This window comes from Hoplias malabaricus, chromosome 4 (assembly GCF_029633855.1).
Source record: "Hoplias malabaricus isolate fHopMal1 chromosome 4, fHopMal1.hap1, whole genome shotgun sequence".
NCBI lineage: Eukaryota > Metazoa > Chordata > Actinopteri > Characiformes > Erythrinidae > Hoplias > Hoplias malabaricus.
The window spans coordinates 8573306-8597302 of record NC_089803.1 but is presented as its reverse complement, the minus strand read 5'-3'; the positions used below and the strand labels follow the sequence as shown (position 1 = coordinate 8597302).

At 39.4% G+C, this 23997-nt stretch overlaps 1 protein-coding gene across 6 annotated transcripts; it reads right to left on the bottom strand.

Moving 5' to 3' along the window:
• Positions 1–282: 282 nt before the first annotated feature.
• On the bottom strand, positions 283–23499 carry LOC136694109 (NACHT, LRR and PYD domains-containing protein 3-like). Of its 6 annotated transcripts, none has more exons than XM_066667478.1 (13): positions 23433–23499; positions 20633–20716; positions 13378–13554; positions 12466–12642; positions 11276–11458; positions 8863–10938; positions 8304–8477; positions 7394–7567; positions 5808–5981; positions 4412–4585; positions 2872–3045; positions 2466–2512; positions 283–2297 (listed from the first exon to the last, which is right to left on the bottom strand). In XM_066667478.1, the coding sequence occupies exons 2-13, from the start codon at positions 20677–20679 to the stop codon at positions 1753–1755; spliced, it is 4122 nt and encodes a 1373-aa protein (XP_066523575.1). In that variant the 5' UTR covers positions 20680–20716; positions 23433–23499; the 3' UTR covers positions 283–1752. The 6 variants fall into 6 exon arrangements, with proteins under 6 accessions (XP_066523575.1, XP_066523578.1, XP_066523577.1 ...); XM_066667481.1 differs by lacking the exon at positions 23433–23499 and adding an exon at positions 22656–22759; XM_066667480.1 differs by lacking the exon at positions 23433–23499 and adding an exon at positions 22242–22305.
• Positions 23500–23997: the final 498 nt, after the last annotated feature.

The window sequence follows — 23997 nt, the reverse complement described above, 5'->3', positions numbered from 1 at the left end:
AATTTTTGCCAGGGGTTGTAGTCACATATAGTGACCACTGGTGTGTTCACACTTTACTCATGAAAGTTCAATGTGTGAGCCACTGGTGTCACATCAGATTTGTGCTGATACAGAAGTAAAATGACACAAAATATCAGAAAGCTGTAAACACCAATGTGTAGCCAACACCCATGTCCATAAAGATCAGAGCTCTAAAGAAACCTAGCAATCATAAACACAAAACACAGAATGTGTTAAGTAGAACAAAATGACAATGAAATAACTTTTTGTGAACAAGCGAAGTTTTGATTTTAAGATTTATTCATAACTTAGTCACATGTTCAATAAAGACTTGCTTTAAACACATGATCACAAATGAGTTCATGCTGCACCTTAATTGGTGTGTTCCCTTTCACATTGTTAAAGTTTTTTTGTTGTGAGATGCTGGTGTACACAATTTGGCCTAATTCTTCTGTCGGAAAGAATGCAGCAATCCAGAGGTTTGAGTCTCCTTTAAATTATAATATCACCCTAAAGAGACTGAGTGCAGTAGACATACAGAGTACATTTAAAAGAAAAAGAAGAAGCATTGTATTGCTATGAAATATGTGTTCTGTAATTAAACAAATGAATCTCAATTAATTAACTACTTGCTAGGATTCTCCATAAGTAACTTATATTTAAACATGTAAAATAATAGGCAACAACACTACACACATATGTTACTACATTTTAAATAAATAGGAAATGACTGTTGAGAGAAGGTAAAACCTGGCACCATTAAATAATGAAAGAGCTAATAACATAGCACAAATAGCCAAAGATAAAAAAAATTAATGTTGTTATATCTACAGTTCCATAAACCATGTAATATGAATAAAGAGTAAATTTAAGCTCTCAGTAACACTGCTATTTACTGCTGACTCTAATGCAGCTGAAAACTAAACTGTACAAATCATTTTGTTAATTCAAAATGGTTCTAAGAACTGAAACAATGGTCACTTAAAGTCACATATAAACACAAAAGTTAATAAAGGCCTTTGTTATTACTTGTTTTTATGCTGAAATTACATTTCACTTGTTTTAGAGCTCTGACTGTGCAGGCGTTAGTGCTACTGCAGAGTAACTATATGTCCTCATTTCCCTGGATATATACTATTTTTGGCATCTTAAAATATGCAGGATTTCTAAATTGCCAATGCCCAGGATTAAACTAGCTATCTGCAGTCTTTCCCCTTATCCAAATTCTTGCCATAAGGCCCAAGGCCTTCTTTGAAGTGTAGACTTTCACAACATTTGATGATGTTGTTTAAATGTGAGTAGAAATGGGTGTGAGGTTTGAAATGATTAAGGTGTAAAAGACCTGAGAGTAGAGTTGAGACTCACTTACACCACTTCAGAACTCAACATCCCTACAACAATAGACATGAACGAATTCCTCATTTACAGCTGGGTATAATGCAATCATTCCCTGCATCATCCAACTGAAATCACATATCTCCAAGTCCATTTTGAATGTGCAACAATGTTCAAACAAGAAGTAAGAATATAAAGTGACATATGTAATAAAAATCCAGATCACTCTCTAGCACTCCATATTTCAGTTGGTGTCAGAGAGAGAGAGAAGTTGGAGGTAAGAGGAATTGAGTGAAATAACTCTCTCTCATTCTCTAACACACACACACACAGACACACACACACACACACACACACACACACACACAAACACACACACACACTTACCATTTGTTCTAAAGCCAAAGGTGTGTGAGTCTATTCTGTGTCACACAGTTGAACTGAGGAGCCCAAATCCACCTTAAACCCAGCGAAGAGGGGCTCAGTGAATGTGGAGGTAAACGTGTGTAAGTGTGTGAGTGTGTGTGTCTGAGGTGAGATGCTGTAGAAGGACAGAACGCCAGACTCCCAGTCCAGATACACTCCGACTCTGTTTGAGGGAGAAGGGGGTGGAGGTGTTTTACCTCCTTGATTATTGTGTCTGACAGAGTAACTTTCACCAGAGCAGTTCAGACTCCAGGATTTTTTATTGAGTCCAAATCCACACTCAGCACCACCTCCTTTCCTCCTGATTCCTCTGTATGACACTGATATTTCAGCCTCCCCCTCCCCGCTCCACTCCACCTCCCAATAACAGCGTCCGGTTAAACTCTCCACACTCAGAACCTGCTCACACCCTTCAAATCTCTCCGGATCATCTGGATTCGACTGGTTCTCCTCCACACACTTCACATTTCTGTTTCCCTCAGACAGAGAGAGACAAGGATGTGCTGTGTTTGGATCCAGGGTGAGATCACAGCCATCTGTACACACACACACACACAAACACACACGTACACAAGAAAAGAAAACACATGAAAAGAAATACAATGTGGATATGCCTTTGTATGTGTGTACACGTGTTTAAGTCGTCTGTGTGTGTGGAGGTATTTGAGTGTTTATATTTTATATATGTTTTGTGTGTATCTTACATTTCTTTACTCCTGGTTTCATCCTGTTCTTTCCTCCATGTTCCAATCTAAATAAATACATGTTTACATGTTAAATTCGTTTTCTCTATGACTACATATAAAATATATCCCCACAATCAGCTATAATAATAGTGTCACACTCATAGTCCATTCTCTCAGCTCCATGCAGGAGCACTTTGTAGTTCTACAGCTAAAACACTGTACTCCTCTTGCACTGCATACTTTTTTTGAAGTTATGTTGTAACAAAATTTTGGAAGTAGGTCCACGCCCGAACTCCTCTCCTCAGTCCTATATATACCCCGTGAACTCATGTCATTTCCATGTCAGACAAACTTGCTTCCACCTCCATCATGTCTCCACTGTAACTGTAGAACTACAAAGTGCTCCTGTACGTTTGTAACTCACTGTAGTTTCTCCAGTGCACAATGTGGATCCTGCAGTAGATCAGAGAGCAAATTCACTCCAGACTCTCCTGGGTGATTGTAGGTCAGAACGAGTTCTCTCAGGTGGGAGGGGTTTGATTTCAGAGCTGATGCCAAGAAGGAACAACCTTCATCTGTAATCATACACCCAGATAATCTGCAGAAAGGAGGGAAAAGTGAAATGAAGGGAACCATTAATTCATTTAGCCCCTGGACCCTGAGAAAATTTTAAAATAATATAATCATAGATTCCTTATATTTTTAATAATTCAGTTTTTCAATATTATGTTTCTCTTCCATTTTATGTAAGCACACTTAATCATATTTATCAAATCAACAGTTACATTTTATGTATTTGTAACTGCTATTGGCAAGGGCTTCCTCAGTGTTTCAGAACTCAGTGTGTGTAATCAAAGAGGGGAACTCTTGGAAAGTGGATAATTAATATTAATTATATATTTGTTTTTGATCACTCTGAAACATTTCAGAGTTGCTTTTCTATTCTTTACTTTGAATCTTGTATCTTTCTCTGCCTGTTTATCACTGGTTTATAATGATGATGTGTGAGGGGGTTGTTTTTGGGACAACTGAGAGTGATAACACTATAATTTGTGTATACTCCTACTTACGTTGGAATAGAGAGACCAGGTAACATCTCTGTAAGACTTGAACATCTCTGTTTTCAGATAAGTCCTACTCTCCTTCCTCATACTGGGGTGACTCTAATTTATTCTACTTCTCCAATGACCTCAGAAGCCAACACTTTCTGGTCCCCCAAATTCATTCTCTGCTCCTGCAGCCTTTAAACCACTGTTATGCCTCTCACTCTGCCGTCCACACAACCTCCTTTTCTGATTTGATGCTCCACACAGACTCTGAGTCCTCCTGATCTCCCAGGAGGTCCTGGGAGTTCGACTGCCACCCTCACACCAATCAGAAAGGGAAAAGGGGATGTCCATCACTTGAGTACTGATACACAACCCCTGGCAGAAGGACTATTTAAATGCTGTGTGTTGTTTCCCAGTTTCTCATAATACTGCTACTTGTATTTTAGATTTTACATATTTCTAAGATTGACTCTTTATGTGCTGAATATCTCTTCTGTATATCTTGACTTCTCTTTTGCCTTACCCTTTGACACTGTTAGCATAATAGATCTAGATTTTGACTTTGGAGTGTTTTTTTCAGCTTTGGTTCTTGGATTGCCCTTTTGAGATTAAAATACTCTTCTTCCCGCATTTGTCTGCTCCTGTCGTCCATTGCAGCCACTATATCTTCATGTCGGAAATAATTGTTTGCTGCTAACTTAATGTTTAAAATATTGAATATTGCACCTTTAAAATTAATGTTATCTTGTTTATTTTTGTATGTGTAATTAAATTACTGCCATGGTAAACATTTACAAAAGCAAATGAGGTTTTTTATGTACCGACTAACCAGTATGTATTAACCCACCAGTAAAAATGGATAGAACTAAAAAAAATCAATTAACAAAGAAAAGGGACTAAATTTACAAATCTCACCTGAGAGTCTCCAGTTTACAGCTTGAACTCTTCAGTGCAGCAGAGAGCAGCTCCACTCCTGAATCCTGCAGATCATTATTACTGAGGTCCAGCTCTTTCAGGGAGGAGTGTACTGACTGTAGAACTGAGCTGAGAGTCTCACAAGCGTCGTACCCAAGATTACACATAGCTAGACTACAAAGGAATAATATACATAAAATTTAAAAAGAATTGAAATCAAGTATCCAAGAATTTTTACAGAAATAATTACAAAAATATTTGCATGAATATAAATCATTTATATTGAGAACATTTTGCTCAAATGATATCTGGATGTATATTATTTAATTTCCAGCAACCATTTGATGTAGCGATAGTAAATTCAAAGTGTCACATTTTCAGCACAAGTAGCTCATAATGGATTTTAATTTTTAAAAATCTCTAATATATTTTAAATGTAAAATTATTCTAATTAAAGATTATACTGGATTTGTGACTTTTTCAATCAATATTTCATTAAGCTTTGATCTCCCAATGACATAAAACTCCATTATTGAACTGGACATGTCAAAAAGAGAAAACATTTCCTGTTGGTTGTACTGACTGTAGAACTGAGCTGAGAGTTGCACAAGCTCTGTCCCCAAGGTTACACATAGCTAGTCTACAAAGGAATAATAAAACAAGTATCAAAAAATATTATTATATAATATTCTTAATATTAATAGCTTCATATTCTCTCTATAAGCTCTTAATAGCTAATGAGTTCATTTCAAAATCATTTTCTCTGATAAATTATCAATGTAAAATTTAAATTACTCAAGTATTTTACAGTGTCTTTAACCTTGGTCAGTCTTTGATCCCTTGTTGAGATACTGCTTCATTACATATTTATGATTCAAATACTATCACCAAATTATATGGTTTAAATTGACAGGTTAGTAACAACAATAAAAACAGCTAAATAAAATTTTGGAAACATTTAAATTAGTTTTCTTCTTTTTAACAGTTTTACTGTTATGATTAATTTGACCACTTGGGGCAGTGTATAAGAAGAAAAGAAAACATCTGCATAGTCCTGTGCAGGAAATGTTTAAGGAAGGAAGACAGCAGTGTGGAAAATAATTGTATTTCAGCTTTAATTTTGGGCTTTCCAATCCAAGTGGGAACATTTGAACAGTAATGAGCCTCCATGATGTTCTTCTGGAAACCATGAGGCTTATTCTCATATGGACAGTGGAAAGTAAATATATTTGTATATTCAGAGATATTATGGTATGGACAATTGGGTTTACTTTCCTACTAACTAACGACAATGAGAATGAAACATAAGCCTGGCCACTCAGCAGTGGCTTATTAGGTATTAAATTATCTGTTTATTTTCAGCAAGGAAATTACTACATAACCCATAAAAGTTCACCTGAGGGTCTCCAGTCTACAGCGTGAACTCTTCAATGCAGCAGAGAGCAGCTCCACTCCTGAGTCCTGCAGGTCGTTGTTACTGAGGTCCAGCTCTTTCAGGGAGGAATTTACTGACTGTAGAACTGAGCTGAGAGTCTCACAAGCGTTGTCCCCAAGATTACAAAAAGCTAGTCTACAAAGGAATAATACACACAGTGATTAAAACAAGGAATATGAAATTAAATATAAAAGAATGAATAATTTTGCAAAAATTCTAATGTTAAAGGGAAAACAAGCTGGAAGAATATGGAAAGGCCAACATTTACTTCCTATTAAGGATTAAGCTTCCATGCAAACCAGAATCAAATTACACAGAGATTTTTGGATTTATATTCATATGTAATGTTGCTGAATAACTATCCATCCATCCATCCATTATCTGTAACCGCTTATCCAGTTCAGGCTCGTGGTGGGTCCAGAGCCCACCTGGAATCATTTGGCACAAGGCGGGAATACATCCACAGGGCAACACACACTCACACATTCACTCAAACACTCACACCTACGGACACTTTTGAGTCGCCAATCCACCTACCAACATGTGTTTTTGGACTGTGGGAGGAAACCGGAGCACCCGGAGGAAACCCACACAGACACGGGGAGAACACACCAACTCCTCACAGACAGTCACCCGGAGCGGGAATCAAACGCCAATCCACCTAACAACGTGTGTTTTTGGACTGTGGGAGGAAACCGGAGCACCCGGAGGAAACCCACACGAACACGGGGAGAACACACCAACTCCTCACAGACAGTCACCCGGAGCGGGAATCAAACCCACAACCTCCAGGTCCCTGGAGCTGTGTGACTGCGACACTACCTGCTGCGCCACCGTGCCGCCTAAGCAGTAATTATAAGTATACTATTCTCGTCATGCTTTTGTCCCAGTCTGGTCCTATTCATGTGATATGACTCCTATGAAGTGGCATGTGATGTCTGTTTGCCATGGTGTCTTTGTTTATGTTTTGTTGTTGTACATTCACCTGTGAGCCTCACTGGGTCAGGTGACCCAATTCACAGGTTTTTCTAGAGATCAGGTCCTTATATAAGCTCTATGTTTGTGAGTAGAGTTTGTCATTTGTTATGAGGTTAACTCTGGTAGTTTGAGGTTTATGGACTTTCCTGTGTGTTCATGGGAAGTGTTTGCTTTTGTGTTTATTAACTCCACATTTGCACCTGCATTTTGGTTTTCTCTTTTTCATTCCCTGTGACAATCCTCTCAGGTGGATAGTTTTTGTTAAATATATGGACTTCAATGACCCAAGCCATCTGCTTCCTTTCATTGTTACACCCTGATAAGGATGATGTACCCTTACACTGAACCAGATTTTAGTAGAAAATCACAGATAAGGAGAACAAAAATATAAACGCAGTAAAACTACAACCATAAGGGAATTTTACTGTAGTTATTATTTACTGACTGACTACTGACTAACCAGTATGTAACTCTCCAGTAAGGAGAGTTAAAGTTATAGGACAAAGATAGAACAACAACAATAAAAAAAGAAATTAACTCAGAAAAGGGACTGAATTTACAAATCTCACCTTAGAGTCTCCAGTTTACAGTTTGAAATATTCAGTCCAGCAAAGAGCAGCTCCACTCCTGAGTCCTGCAGGTCGTTGTTACTGAGGTCCAGCTCTTTCAGGGAGGAGTGTACTGACTGTAGAACTGAGCTGAGAGTCTCACAAGCGTCGTCCCCAAGATTACACATAGCTAGGCTACAAAGGAATAATGTACATAAAATTTAAAGAGAATTGAAATCAAGTATCCAAGAATTTTTACAGAAATAATTACAAAAATATTTGTCAATATCTATATTGAGAACATTTTTCTCAAATGATATCTGGATGTATATTATTTAATTTCCAGCAACCATTTCATGTAGCGATAGTAAATTCAAAGTGTCACTTTTTCAGCACAAGTAGCTCATAATGAATTTTAATTTTTAAAAATCTCTAATATATTTTAAATGGAAAATTCTTCTAATTAAAGATTATACTGGATTTGTGACTTTTTCATTCAATATTATATATAATAAGCTTTGATCTCCCAATGACATAAAACTCCATTATTGAACTGGACATGTCAAAAAGAGAATACATTTACTGTTGGTTCTTTTTTTAAAGACTGGCTCTGTAGTCCTGTGCAGGAAGTGTTAAACCACTTGTAGGTTTAACAGTGTGTTTTTTTACCAGCGTGTTTCCAAACCGCATTGCCAGGTGTATATGTTGGACTATTCTTATATGGATATTGGACAAAAAAAAAAAAAAAAACACATACTGGTATATTCACAAGTAACATGGTATAGAAAATAGTTTCAAATTTCCACCAGACTAATGACAAAGAAACACCATCATCTACACCTTGAAGGTGCTAATTTGGTCAAAGTTCATTAGTTTCTGTTTAGGAAGGAAATCATTACATAATATTCAAAATCCATACATAAAATTTCACCTGAGAGCCTCCAGTTTACAGCACTGATTCTTCAGTCCAGCAGAGAGCACCTCCACTCCTGAGTCCTGCAGGTCATTGTTACTGAGGTCCAGCTCTTTCAGGGAGGAGTTTACTGAGTGTAGAGCTGATGCCAGAGTTTCACAGTAGACTTTGGTGAGATTACAGCCTGTGAGTCTGAAAAGAAAGCAGTCTTCCTGAATTTAGGGTTAATTAGCATGCTTTCAGTCAAAATGTATGTTAAAGCCTTTATAGACTTTATTATTATTATATTTTATTTTATATTATTATTATTATTATTATATCTACTACTAAAGGGGATTGGCAAATTTTTCAGGGGTACAACCCACATACTCAGCTCTCCTGCTCATCCCACTAATGCATGTTCCTTACAAATGTGGCACCATTTAAAAGGGAACTTAACAGGCTTTCCAACAATATAAGATTTATGCCCAGGAGGAATTGTTACAACAAAGAAATAATCTACTAAACACACATTTCCTTACCTTTTGTGGTATGTTTATATGCAAATGTAAGGGACATCACACTAATGTACACTCACCGAGCTTTTCTGCAGACGGTCACAGCTGGGATCAGTCTCCTATAACCCTCCGCTGATATGTTGTATTTGCTCATGTCCAGTTCCTCCAGCTCTTCCTCTGAGGTCAGGAGCATGCAGGCTAATGCTGAACACCGTCCAGGAGAGAGATACATTCCTGAGTGTTTCTCTGTGTTTAGATACTCCTCGATCTCTCTGGAGAGTGACTGGTCCTTCATCTCAGACAGACACAGGAACAGATTGACGGATCTCTCAGTTGAAATGGGATAATAATTTCCTTTAATTAATCCCTTGATGTAGTCTGTGGTTTTATTTGAGCTGCTCTGTGTTTGGGTCAGTAGACCCTGTAAGAGTTTCTGATTGGACGCCAGTGAGATTCCCAGCAGGAACCGGAGGAACAGATCCAAGTGTCCATTCTGACTCTCTACAGCTTTATTCAGCGCTCCCTTCAGAAAATCATCCAGTGGAACATTCTCAGACCACCATTCATACCATGGTTTAAAAGACTGCAGTGGCTGCATAATCTTGTTCTCATAGCAGTGAAACAGAAACACAGCAGCCAGGAACTCCTGAAAACTCAGATGAACAAAGCAGTAGACTTTCCTCTGGTAGAGCACACACTCCTCCCTAAAGATCTCAGTGAAGATCCCAGAATACACTGAGGCCTCAGTGACATCAATGCCGCTCTCTCTCAGGTCCTCTTCATAGAACATTACATTGCCCTTTACCAGCTGCTTGAAAGCCAGTTCAGCCAGTTTCAGAAGCTCGGTTCTGTTGGACTCCAGCAGTTTCTTTGGGTCCGTCTCATCTTCCTCCTCATACTTCTCCTTCTTCATGTTTGTCTGAGTGAGAAGAAAGTGTGTGTACATTTCAGTCAGAGTTTTAGGTATCTCTGTGTTACTCTGTGTGATGATTCTCTGAAGAACAGTGGCTGAGATCCAGCAGAAGATGGGAATGTGGCACATGATGTGGAGGCTCCTCGCTGTCTTAATGTGGGAGATGATCTTCTGGGCTTGGTCTTGGTCCCTGATTCTCTTCCTGAAGTACTCCTCCTTCTGGGGGTCGGTGAATCCCTGAATTTCTGTCACACGGTGGATGTACCGAGGAGGTATCTGATTGGCTGCTGCTGGTCGGGAGGTGATCCAGATTAGAGCAGAGGGAAGCAGATCTCCTCTGATGAGGTTTGTCATTAACACACCCATTGATGATGTCACGGTGATGTCAGACACTTTCTCACACTGTTTAAAGTCCATTGGAACTCTGCTTTCATCCAGACCATCAAATATAAACACAGCTCTGAGCTGGTCATATATCTCTGGGTCCAGATCTTTGAGCTCAGGATGGAAGGCACACAGAAGTCCATGAAGACTGTACTGATCATTTTTAATCAAGTTCAGCTCCCGGAACGGAAACACAAACATGAGATCCAGCTCCTGATTGGCTGCTCCTTCAGCCCAGTCCAGAATGAACTTCTGTACAGAGACAGTTTTTCCAATTCCAGCGATGCCTTTAGTCAGAACACTTCTGAGCTTCGGCACACTATCTTCGAGTCTGGGATCTTCAGCCATCAGGCCTGTGCAAGGATCCTGTAGAAGTCTAAAAATGTCTAAGCAATTGATTGGAGTGTCTTGCTGGCGTTTCCTGGGTGTTTTCTCCATCTGTAAAACCTCATGATCTATATTCACTCCCTCAATCTCTCCCACAATAATGTACAACTGCGTGTAAACCTTGTTCAGGAGACTTTTATTGCCTGGGGTTTTGACTCCCTCAAATAAGTTCTCATACTTGCTTTTCATGCTGATTTTGTGTCCCTCTAAGGACATCTTAAGATCATAACCTGCTGCTTGGTAAGAACCCTGCTCAATGGAAACTTTGTGTGGGAGGAGAACTGGACGTGTTCTAGATCTCTTTCTGCACTGAGGACAGACAAAGTCTTCTGATGGATCTGAACTCTCCCAAAAGCTGTTGATGCACTGCCTGCAGAAACTGTGCCCACAGTTGACAGAGACCGGATCAGTCAGAAGATGGAAACCCAGTCCACATTTGGACTGATCCTGAACCTGATCGTCCATCCTCCAGCTGAAGGGACAAAGCAGAAGAGTGAGCATTTGAATCAAATGGACTGGTTTTAGATTGTTAACCGGCAAGGCTGTTTCAGTAGAGCGCTGGCTGATGGGAATTTAACACAGTGTACAATGTACCAAAACTAGTACAAATACAACATAAATATATCAGTATTATCACAATAGTATTACATTTTACAAACATGTTTTAATTTTCCATAATCTTTTTACTGTACTGTACAGTCAGTGGCTGGACATGCTGAGGCTTAGGGTCAGAATCAGGGACCAACAGGAATGTGTGTGAGCTCTGTGTTCTGTACTCATCAGTGACATAATGAAAGAATTTCACTCACTTGGATTCAGAGAGAACAGATCCACTACTGAAATGTGGAGGTCTCCCCATGGACTTTTCACTCTTCATAGAAACACAGCTGGGCTCTCCTCCTTCACTGAACGCAGGAGAGCCAGGTAGAGACATGTGACTCTTCATAGAAATACCGCTGGGATCTGGAGAATCTGTTTTCTGTGTCTGAAATCTAGAAACATCACACACAAACAATCCATCAATACGCTCATTTTGCCACAAACTTTAATGAAGAAATTAAAAAATGCATCATTGTATCAGTGCAAGTGGATCAGACACAGCAGTGCTGCGAGAGTCAAACCCAGTCAGTGTCCACTCTATTAGACAAACTTATCTTTTAGATGTATAATTAGGTTAGTTTCAGTTTGTGTTGGTCATCCTCTAGTCCTTCATTAGTGCCCACAGGATGTGGCCCACTGGACACTCTCAGCTGGATGTCTTTGTTTGGTGCAATATTCTAAGCAGTGCCATCCACTCCTTCCAGTTTAACGCACACTAGCACATGAACACCACGTCAGTGTCACTGCTGTGCTGAGAATGATCCACCACCCAAATCATACCTGCAGTGTGTAGCTGGTCGGTTCTAAAGAATTGGCCGGGACTTGTGATTTGCTTGTAGCTCTTGGTGGCAGCCACATGGCCTTTTTGTTTAGTGAACTCTGTGATAAACACACTTTTGGAGTTTATTTCTGGGAAAGGATTCAATTGTGACTTGTGTAAGCACATGGTTGAGATGCTGGCTGAAGAGTGTGTAAATTCAACATATTTTTATGTATATGAGTATCACTATAGATAGCTTTACATTCTTAGACGAGGCACGCTGTAGAGCATATATGGACAAGAGAAAATAACAGAACATGTTTGGAATATTCGGATATATGTTAATTGGTTAAGTTTTAGGTTTTTATTTTTCAGAATTGGATCTTCATGTTTTTTTTTTTTTTTGTTTTTGTTTTTTTTTTTTGGTAAAAGCGAAGCTCCTCTCCAGTTGTATTCAGGCTCATGAGCATAAAAGTCCTTGTACACATGAAGCCTAAAGCAGCCTTACACTGTAAAACAGCCAACTTACAATAAAGTGTGGCATGGTGAGGCTTAGGGTTAAAATCAGGGACCAACAGGAATGTGTGTGAGATCTGTGTTCTGTACTCATCAGTGACATACTGAAAGATTTTCACTCACTTTGATTCAGAGAGAACAGATCCAATACTGAAATGTGGAGGTCTCCCCATGGACTTTTCACTCTTCATAGACACACAGCTGGGTTCTCCTTCTTCACGGACTGCAGGAGAGCCAGGTAGAGACCTGTGACTCTTCATAGAGACACCGCTGGGATCTGGAGAATCTGTTGTCTGAAATCTAGAAAGAAAACACACAAAAATAATCCAACAATTTTATAATTCATCACACGCATTTTGTTACAGATTTATATAAAGCAGTAAAAATACATCTGCTGTGCTGCTTGAGGTTTTAAACCCTGTGCCCACACGCTGTCCACTCTAATAGACACACCTAGCTTGCCGATGTATGGTTAGTGTTGGAGTGCTGTTCATCCTCTAGTCCTTCATTAGTGCCCCCAGGAAGCTTTCCACAGGACCCTGCCCTTTGGATGCCTTCGGGTTGGTGGACTATTCTCAGTACAGCAGTGACACTGAGAGGTTTAAAACTCCAGCAGTGCTGCTGTGTCTGTTCCATTCCTTCCAGGGCAACACAAGAAAACATTCCTGGCAACGTGTTCAGAAGATGTACAGATCACTTTACAGATGTCTTCGCATCTTCAATAGCTCCCTAAGCAATGCAGTTGTACCAACATGCTTCAAGGCAACCACCACCAGTGGCTTTTTATGAGGCACCTCAAGACTCTGCTGCCCCATCACTTGACTGCCTGCAGTCTGGAATCATCCAAAGCACTGATGAAGCCATAGCCACTACCAAGACACTTATGTTTGAAAGCTGTTCATAGACACCACTTGCATTCAACATTATCATTTCTCAGCACCTGCACTGCTGTTGATTTCTGTTGCTTAGCAACCATTGCTGTGTGAGCTCTGTGTTCTGTACTCATCAGTGACATAATGAAAGGTTTTCACTCACTTGGATTCAGAGAGAACAGATCCACTACTGAAATGTGGAGGTCTCCCCATGGACTTTTCACTCTTCATAGACACACAGCTGGGCTCTCCTCCTTCACTGAACGCAGGAGAGCCAGGTAGAGACCTGTGACTCTTCATAGAGACACCGCTGGGATCTGGAGAATCTGTGGTCTGAAATCTACAAAGAAAACACATAAAAATAATCCAACAATTTTATAATTCATCACACGCATTTTGTTACTGGTTTATATAAAGCAATAAAAATACATCTGCTGTGCTGCTTGAGGTTTTAAACCCTGTGCCCACACACTGTCCACTCTAATAGACACACCTAGCTTGCCGATGTATGGTTAGTCTTGGAGTTATTTTGTGCTGGTCATCGTCTAGTCCTTCATTAGCTTCCCACAGGACACTGCCCTTTGGATGCCTTCGGCTGTATATTTTTAGTTGGTGGACTATTCTCAGTACAGCAGTGACACTGAGAGATTAAAAAACTCCAGCAGTGCTGCTGTGTCTGTTCCATTCCTTCCAGGGCAACACAAGAAAACATTCTTGGCAACATGTTCAGAAGATGTACAGATCACTTTACAGATGTCTTCACATCTTCAACAGCTTCATAAGCAATGCAGTTGTACCAACATGCTTCAAGGCAACCACCACCAGTGGCTTCTTATGAGGCACCTCAAGACCCTGCTGCCCCATCACTTGACTGCCTGCAGTCTGGAATCATCCAAAGCACTCAACAGATGAAGCCATAGTCACTACCAAGACACTTATGTTCGAACACTGTTCATAGACATCACTTGCATTCAACATTATCATTCCTCAGCACCTGATCAGGAAACTCAGGGCTTCAACAACTCGATCTGCAACAGGACCCAGGATGCCCTGACCTCAGATTGGGAAAACTATCTCCAGCACCACCACGGTGAATACTGAAGCCTCCCATGTTTGTGTGCTCAGTCTGCTGACTCACAACTGTGCAGCAATGCACAACTCAAATTACATCTTCAAATCCACTGACAATACCACCGTGGTGAATCTCATCAGCAAGAATGACAAGTCAATGTTCAAAGAGGAGATGCAACAGCTAACAGACTTGTGTAGTATCAACAACCTGTTTCTGAATGTGGAATAAACAAAAGACATGGCTGTTGACTTCAGAAAAACAAGGCTTGATTACTCTCCACTGAACATCAACGGCTCCAGGGTGGGGACGGTGAAGCACACTACATTCCTTGGTGTTCACATTCAGAGAATTTCACATTCACCATACTACCATCTGGAAAAAAGGCATGGGAACTTTCAGGCCTTCACATCCAGACTGTGCAAGAGCTTTTCTCATTTTATTTCACTCATGACCTGTCATGGACTGGTTCATTTTTTAAATGTAATTATTTATTTGGGAATAATATATTTTATGAGTTTTTTTTTTCCTTCAATGTTTTAATCTTTATTGTTGTGTTCTTACAGTGTCCTTGGGTGCATAAAAAGGCACTTGAAATAAAACTATATTATATAAAATATAAAAATATAAAATATAAAATATTATTATTATTATTAGTAGTAGGAGTAATAGTAGTAGTTGTAGTAGCAGCAGTAGCAGTATTAGTATTATCTCCAACAGAATGCTACGCACTTTTGTTCTGAGCTTCCTCTTCCCTTTATGTGGTAATCATGCTTCTGTCCAAATATTATTTGAGTGTGTCGCAAGCATTAACTTCTAAATTTGTTTATATTTAACAACTAGGACTAAATTTGTTATTGAAAACACTGAAAACACTTTTATCTTTACCTTTTGTCTCTTAAGTAAAAGTGCAAGGGAATTAACAAATTACAATACAGTTTTTAAAGTGTCCCAACTTCTGGAAAAGGAGTTTGTTCCCTAAGCCATGCCTTATGCTAAATAAATACCTACCAATGACAAACAAATAAATGTAAATACAGTTAAGTCCCATAAACTTAGGTTGACTTAGCTACATTACAGTTGTGAATGCGCTAATCACAAACAAACACAAATAAACAGTCATTTAAAACGCGTTTCACTATTTAAATATACGTTCTTTAGTATGTCTTAATTCTTTTTTGAGCTGTTTTATATCCAAACAATGTTTTTATTAACGTTACTAACCTTTAAAAAAAGAAATCGCTAGACGAGTATAATTTATCCTTAACGTTATTGTGCGCCGCTGTTGATTTCTGTTGCCTAGCAACCGTCGCTCAGCCCGGCCCGCCCAGAGCTCAGTCAGCGGCGCTGTTTCTACTGTTCAGCTCTGATACGAGCACCTACAGACCAGTTATTTAAAAACATTTTATTTCATCTAATGCTACAATCAAATGCTTTGTATAATCTCTTACACATGATGTATTTAGGTTTAATGTTTTGTGCATTTCCTGTAAACAAAACAAAAATGTAATTTAAACAAAGCTTTTATTATTATTATTATTATTATGTAGTGGAGTCCGTGAAAATTAATTATTATTTTATTAATAATTAATTATTTAATTAATTTTGCTAAGCTCCGTTTGGGAGTTATATGTAGTGTCTTTACCTGTGCAGTCTCAGCTTGTACATGTAGGTCATCATGTTGAATGACTTTACATATTATATAGCAGCATTAGCTAAAATTAATTAATATTAATGTATTATGCTCATTGACTCATTGTAGGTTCTTGGCTCCGATATTGAATCTGAACTAAAATTAATAATTCAGTACAAGAAAGGAGTGTGGTGTGTTCTCCCTGTGTCCGTGTGGGTTTCCTCCGGGTCACTGTCTGTGAGGAGTGTGGTGTGTTCTCTCTGTGTCTGTGTGGGTTTCCTCCGGGTGCTCCGCTTTCCTCCCATGGTCCAAAAACACATGTTGGTAGGCGGATTGGTGACTCAAAAGTGTCATTAGGTGTGAGTGTGTGAGTGAATGTGTGAGTGTGTGTGTTGCCCTGTGAGGGACCAGCGCCCCCTCCAGGGTGTATTCCTGCCTTGCGCTCAATGATCCATGTAGGCTGTGGACCAACCACGATCCTGAACTGGATAAGGGTTTACAGATAATGAATAAATGAATGAAATGACTAATGAAATGGATTACAGTGATACATGAGTAACCAAGGAGATTAATATATGAGGGGAGTTCTCTATGATAATTACCATAAATCATAAAATGGCTATAGTTTATCCCAAAACAAAGCATTCAGCACCAATCTCCTGAGCTATGAAATAATTTAAATAGTGGCCTTGCATATCCCTGGAGAGGACTGGAGCTGGCTTCAGACTGTCACTGTCACTGGGCTTTCCAGAGCATTGTAGACACGTCTTGTAGCATTGCAGCAGTGGCTGTACCTCTTCTCCCATTTGGCCAGAGACACAATCTTAGATACGGGGACCACTCCGTCGGAGCTGGTGGCGTTCTGAAGTTTTCTGTGGGGATTCTCCGTTATCGCTGATCTGCCTCCTGGTGAGAGACACGTCAATGCAGGTCTGTCCTGGGCCTTTGCTCAGAAGATCATTCTGAGGGATCATGGGGACTTCTCCATCGCTGATCCTGAAGCTCTTGTAACCACTTTGAGGGGCAGAGGTCTGAGGTCTCTGGACGTGGCATTGAGCTTTGCTGGATTTAAACTATATTGTTTCTTAAACTATAATTTTTCTACTAGAAATAATAATAAAACTTCAGGTTGGAATTTCTGGGCTCTCTTAGCTGAGCTTCCGGGCTGGATATCATACTTCTCCTTCATTCCACACCTCCTCTTTCTCCCTTAAATTATTACTATTATTGTTGTTGTTGTGAATATTACCAATGCTATTATTAATGCCCTGGGCCTGTTCTGTGTCTGTTTTCCCTACCATGTGCTCATATAGCACATGGTTCTGTTTGTTGTTGTTCTTGTCTCCTCCCTATTCCTGCCTGCTCCGCCCTCTCGTCAGTGTCTCCTTTATAGTCCTGCCCTCTCATTATCAGTCCCAGGTGTTCCTTGTTTGTGCTTTATATGTATACCCCTTTTTTGCCTGATCAGTTCTTGTGTGTGTAGATGTGTGTTTCTGTGTCTTTTAGTTTACATATGTCTACACCAGTTCACGGCTGTCTGTTCATATCTGTTCCTGTCTGCTCCTGTTTAGTTTTGTTCAATTTAATGTAGTTAGTGTTTTTGCTACTGCTCGGGTTTGTTTTGTTTGTTTAGTTTTGGTCCTGTTAATAAAATCTTCCTTGCATTCCCTGCCCAGCCATGGCAGAAGAACCAACCTTTTACCATGGACGTAACAAGGAATCTGTTTGCTGGGTGTGTGATTCAGTGCACTCCATTTTGTTCTGTTCCTGGCACTCAAGTTTGGTATGTTGTGGAGCCTAAAGTGTCCTCCACACCCCCAAACAATGGAGCTGGCGGGAGCAGTGTGCTGGAGCTTCGCCCTCACTGGAAGACTGCTCCTTCAAGTCTGGGGAAACTTTTTGGGAAAATTCATGAACTTCCTCATGAATGCGCCCATTGGACCTCCCGAAACCTCAACAGCTCTAGCACCTGCTCCTCAAGCAGCACATGCCGTTCGAGCAGTCCAAGTCACTGGACCTCGTTGCTGGACTGTTTGCTGCTGCTCTGGTGAGGGCGGTGAACCCTGTCTCTTCTGGTCCTGTGATGGCAGTGAAGCCCACTGCTTCTGTTCCTGTGGTTGCGGCAATGCAAGCCGATTTGAATCCAGCGATGGCAGCAACCCCCGCCGCTCCTGTTTCTATGATGACAGCGATCCCTGCCACTCCTGTTCCTGTGAAGGTGGCGATCCACACCATTCCTGTGAAGGCAGCGATCAAGGCAAAGTGACTGTGGCTCCAGCTGCTTCCTAGATCGGCCATGACAACTTCTGGGCAGATTCCTGGAGCTGTGCCCCAGCTGGCTTCTCAGACCTCACCACAGACTTTTGCTAGTGGTGGGCGGATCGATCCAAATATTGATAATATCGATACCAAAACTGGTATTGATATTGAGCAATACTCAACTCAAAAGATAAATACTCAAGCTTTTTTTTTTTCTCTCCTGCACGACTGCTGTGCAGCGGATACATTAAAATCTACTCTCTGTAAGAGTAGCGCTGCACTGTGTCACGCAGCACGGAGCAGCGTACCCTTCCCCCTCTCGTCTTTTGTTGTTGCAACATCATGTGGCTCAGCGGCGCCAGTGAAACAGCCAATCAGGTAGAGGCTCAGCCTGGCCCGCTCAGTGCTCTCCTCGAGTCAACTCATCACAGTATGGAGAGAGACACCACCGCAGTATTGAAATGTCTGAGTGGAAGAGATTTAATTAGCTTTAAGTTATATTTTTAAAATTCTTTAAGAAGAAAAAAAAACGCAGAGGAGTGCATCTAATTGAAGAAATTCCTTATTTTTTGTATTATTCAAGTTGAAAAACAGAATAAGTTTGAAACTGTTTACAGTATTTGGTGTGGTGTGTTAATTTTATATAATAAATATTAAAACGAATTATTTTTCTATTGTTAAAGCAGACTTTGTTTTGTTAATGTTCCATTGTTTCTAAACAAAAATGTTGATTGTGATAATGAAGAATTTTATTGTCACATACAATGTTTGGCGAAATTCAATCCTAGGTCTTTTGAATGCTTTGGATCTATGAAGCTTAAATGTTTAAAGGTATCTGTATTGATATCAGCAATACTGGACCTGCATTTACTTGGTACTGGATCAACACCAAAATTCCCGGTATCACACACCTCTAACTTGTGCCAGTCCTGGGCATTCGCCTATGTTTACTTGTTTGTACCTCTCTGATCCTGTCTTGGCCCCTGTTTCTAGTCCTGTCCAGTTTCTTGTCCCCAGTCCAATCTCCATTCCAGGGCCTATTCCAGTCTGGTGTTTAGTCTCCTGTCTCTGCTTCTCCTGTCCTGAGTCCTTTCACCTTTTTGTTTGTTGATCTGTCAGTCTTTTGTCTGGTTTGTCATGTCACGCGTCTGTCACGCCTTGGCCCTGTCCTGTACTGTCCTGTGTCTGTTTTCCCCAACATGTGCCATGACAACTTTGAAGAGACAGAGCCATAATGGAACGGTGGACAGATGAGATCATGGACAGATGAGATGGAAATACAAATATACTATTTTTAAATGTTTACTTACACAACTATATTTTAATACATAATTTAATATAGCAACGAAAAAGTAAATATAGCACTTTATTTTATGCATTTGCAATTTTTTTTTATGAAACTGAAATGCAAATTCAAGTTCAATCATGCTTTCGTGATTCAGGGGCTTCATATGTCTTGGTTGTTCAAAATACTATTTTCAAAAGCTCTCTACAATAAAGGAGAACTTTGAGGAACCCCAGAAAAATCTAGAATATTTCAAATACCCACAGAAAAGTCTGGAGTTCTTCAAATAACGCATTTAAGGCCCAGGAGTTTTTCAAGGAACACACAGGTACTTGAGGGATCATTCAAAAAGGAAGGGCTCCTCCAGGAAGCTAGAGCTGAAGGATGGTACTTAATGGAACCCAGGGAGGCAGTGAGAGTTCCTGCAAGAGCTTTGTAGACTAACAAAGCTTATTTTAGTAACCCCATTATATTAAATGGTTTCTTGAGGCACTCAAAATGTAATTTCAGGTTATTTGAGTATCCTACAGGATGTTCAAGGCAGCTTTAGTTTTTAGAGTCCACTGCTGTCACTGCACTGTTTCCCCTCCCTAGTTTATTGTTATATTTGGCATGGGTTTGCATTTGTGCACTACATGTAGTTGTGTGTTTGTTGTTTTATGGTTGAAATGACAATATAATCACTTAGAATTTGCCCTACATTTAATGCCAAATAAAACAATTCAAATAAGAGTTAAAACACAAAAGACAAATAAAATAGTGCAATAACAATAAATACATGATTTAAATGAAAAAACAAAATCAAACCATTAACACATTCCTGGGATCGAGCACCTCAGGAGATAGCACAAGACAAACACACTCATAGAAAGAAGAAACAAAACATACTTTCAACTCTGCTTACTCTACACTGTGTCATGGACCTGTTCATTGTATTTTTGTATTTTATTTAATTATTTATTTAGGAATAATATATTTTATGAGGTTTTTTCCCCCTTCAATGTTTTGATATTTATTGTTGTCTTTGTATAGTGTCCTTGGGTGCATAGAAAGGCACTTGAAATAAAATATATTATTATTATTATTATTATTATTAGTAGTAGTAGTAATAGTATTAGTAGTAGTAGCAGCAGTAGTAGTATTAGTATTATATCCAACAGAATGTTACTCACGTTTGTTCAGAGCTTCCTCTTCCCTTTTTGGGGTTGTGAGTCTCCATCGTAGTCTTTACTGTTCATGAACAACTTGACATGTCTCTGGGTGTTTTAAAACAATAAATAAATATTCACATTCATATGAACAATTAATATCATAATTGCATCACCTTTTCATTAGCAATAATCAATTCTTACATACTGTATGTGGGGACAACAGTACAGAACCTGTTAAATTTACTATGGTAACATTTGAACAGATTTCACTGTTGTAATTAATGCAGAGTGTTGTAAATGTAACGCTTATCCAGTTCAGGGTCGCGGTGGGTCCGGAGCTTACACACACACAAACACACACACCTATGGACACTTTTGAGTTACCAATCCACCTACCAATGCGTGTTTTTTGAGCGTGGGAGGAAACTGGAACACCCGGAGGAAGAATGTGGAAGTCCTAGATCCAGCTAATTTTCCTCTCTTTTCCTCTCAGCAGAGTAATCTGGGAGAACTTTAAACTTTAAAAAAAAGAGACTTTAAACATTAATACAGCCGCAAACTACTCATTTTGGTGTTCTCAAGGCCCTGCGTTCACCCTCAGAACTGCAGATAGTCCTACCCTCTGGAAACGTGGGTGATGCTGAAAGGCTCCAACAGGACACTGTACATTTCCCCTAGAAGTGCTCTCCAAGGTCAGTGATGGTGTGACAACACACTGGTAAAGACTAGGGATATATTTGGTTAATTAATTTGATTTCAAATTTACAGGAGGAATTTATCTACCATTTAAAAATATGAGTTAAGTGTCTAGGCCAAACATAATAAATTTAGAATATACTGAATTAAAGTAAATTCAGTAAATTCAGATTAATTCCATTTGAATTTTTGGTCAAAAATATACAGATATTTTAATGAATACCTACAGGGGTGTTTTATCAAGAAACATATTGTTAAATGTACATTTAACTAAAATGACAAAAAATAAAATTCCAAAAATGCCATAAAGGTAGCCATTTTGCAATACAGGGCCAATCGGAACTCATAGAGTGCGACATATTTGAATGTGCTCCACCCCTTGACATTTCTGGTATGAATTAGAGGCTATTAACTGTGTTCATGTTCTACTCTAACGTTGTGGTTACATGTGTTTATATAACATTACAAACCTGTTAGCTCATCTCTGCAGTATAAGCAAATTGTTTATGCACACATGTGTGTGTGAATTCACTGTGTGATGTGTCTGGCTGGTGGGTATAGAGCTCTCAGGACTGCGATAACCTGCACCCTACTCACTCCACCTGTCCACTCTGCCTCCATGTTTGTGATCAGACTGATTAGTATGTAGAGGGAGTGGGCTATATGACCCTAGGAGTGACCACCATAGCACAGCCAACCTCCACACTCCACTGAACTGCAGCTCAGAAACAGAACTAAAGAAAAACTTTAAAAGAATAGGTTCTTTTTCAATAAATGATTATAATTGGTCATTATTAGATGCAAATTTTAGGCACAGAATCTTCGTCTTTCAACAAAGTCATGGAATGCGTGATTTGTGAACGTAAACTTGGCAATTTCATAGACAAATAGACAATTTTAACAATAATGCACATTCAAGTATGAATTAACTTACACTATGCCACTGACATATTCCTTGATTGAGCTGCAGGAATAATAATGAAGACCTACACTTTAGAGCCGGGCAAGAAAAGCGGCTCTCTGTAACCATGGAAACCATCGCCCCTTTCTGTCGCATAAAAGCAAAAAGCGCGTTCCAAAGCTTGCCCCTGAATTTATATCTTCTCCTTTCATTAGAAAAAAACTCATATGGCGCATAGGGTCTGTCCCAAAACATAGTGAGCTGTCTACATAGAGAGCATTTTACGTCATAGTGTGCGCGCTCCCGACACGTAGGCTGTCCCAATTCTTAGACGCCTCGTTATGTTATAATCTGGCCGAATCCAAGCACGAATCCAGTCTATTTCGCTCTTCTTCCAGAGAAAATATATTTACAATCGCGATAAAACGGGAAGAGGTAAGTCCGTACCGCTGACGCGGAGGCGATGGTTGCTGCTGATGTAAGTAAACACTGGTCGCGTGCAGTGGGCGGGAACGAGCGTCTCAATAATCTGCCTCGTCAGGACGGGCGACCGTTAGGAAGCACTCGACTTAAACAGCTGTTTATGAAGTCAGTGCCTACGTAGACAGCTCACTTTGGGACGGACCCTATGTGTAGTGCAGTGAGGAGTGAACGGTTTGGGAAAGACCGTAAAACCTGTTCTGCTCTCTGTTCCCTAAGCCTGTGCCCCCCTGTAATAAAAGATTACTACTGCGTCTCCTGTTTCTCTTCCTTCAGGCTTGTCACAACATGCATTTCCAGCTGCCAAGACCTTCAAAACAGTTTGTACCTTCGGTTGGGTCTGTAAATCGGAGCATAATTAAAAATCAACATAATAAATGATAATAAGTATTATAATACTTTTTAGCATTTATTATTCTATATGCGTTATTATAATCATCATCATCATCATCATTATTATCATCATTATTATTATTATTATTATTATTATTATTATTATAAGCAGTGTGTTAAAATATTTATTTTCAAGAACTAGCCTTTTAGACTATGTTTGTCTATTACTAAAACATTCTCCTTTCACCGTTCTGACGCCTGTTTATCACGCCGCCATCTTGTAATTCGTACTAGTTTAATCCAGCACTGAGTCGATCTAAACACAATATAATAATAAATAATAAGCGCAGAAACACAAAAGTCAAGTCCCCGTTTTAAATGTGTTTTACATATTTCCCGTCATGAACTCACCGAGTTAAACCCAGGGCGCTGCAGGATGTGATCTCCACAGTTGCTCTCTGCACTTTCACTTTCACTCGCTTCCGGGACCTGTCTCAGTGCGGGACCTTCCTTTTTTTTTTTTAGGTGGGCAGCTTTCCAGTCTAATTATATGAACTCAGAATGAGATTCAGCAGTACATATTGTTGAAATTGATTGTATTTCGTCGAAAATTAAAAATAAACATCAATAATAAAATTAATGAAGGTTTAATATTAGTTTACTTACTGAATGATTCTGTTATCAGATTAAACACTGCATCAGTGCAATGATGTAGAGTTTAGATCAGTGTATTTGCCACGTCTACAATAATGGGCTAAGATCACAGTTGCACTGCAATAACACAGTTATGCATTTTAAAAAAATGTCACTGGGGTTTATATTTAACGTTCCAATTATATTGGGGTTGAGCTGTTCTTTCCTCCATTTTTAAAAACTAAACATGGCTTGACATGAATGCTGCTGTATCTAATAAGCTTATAATAACCTGTTATAGCCTGTATATAATCTATTATATATTTTAACCTATAGCCTTAGT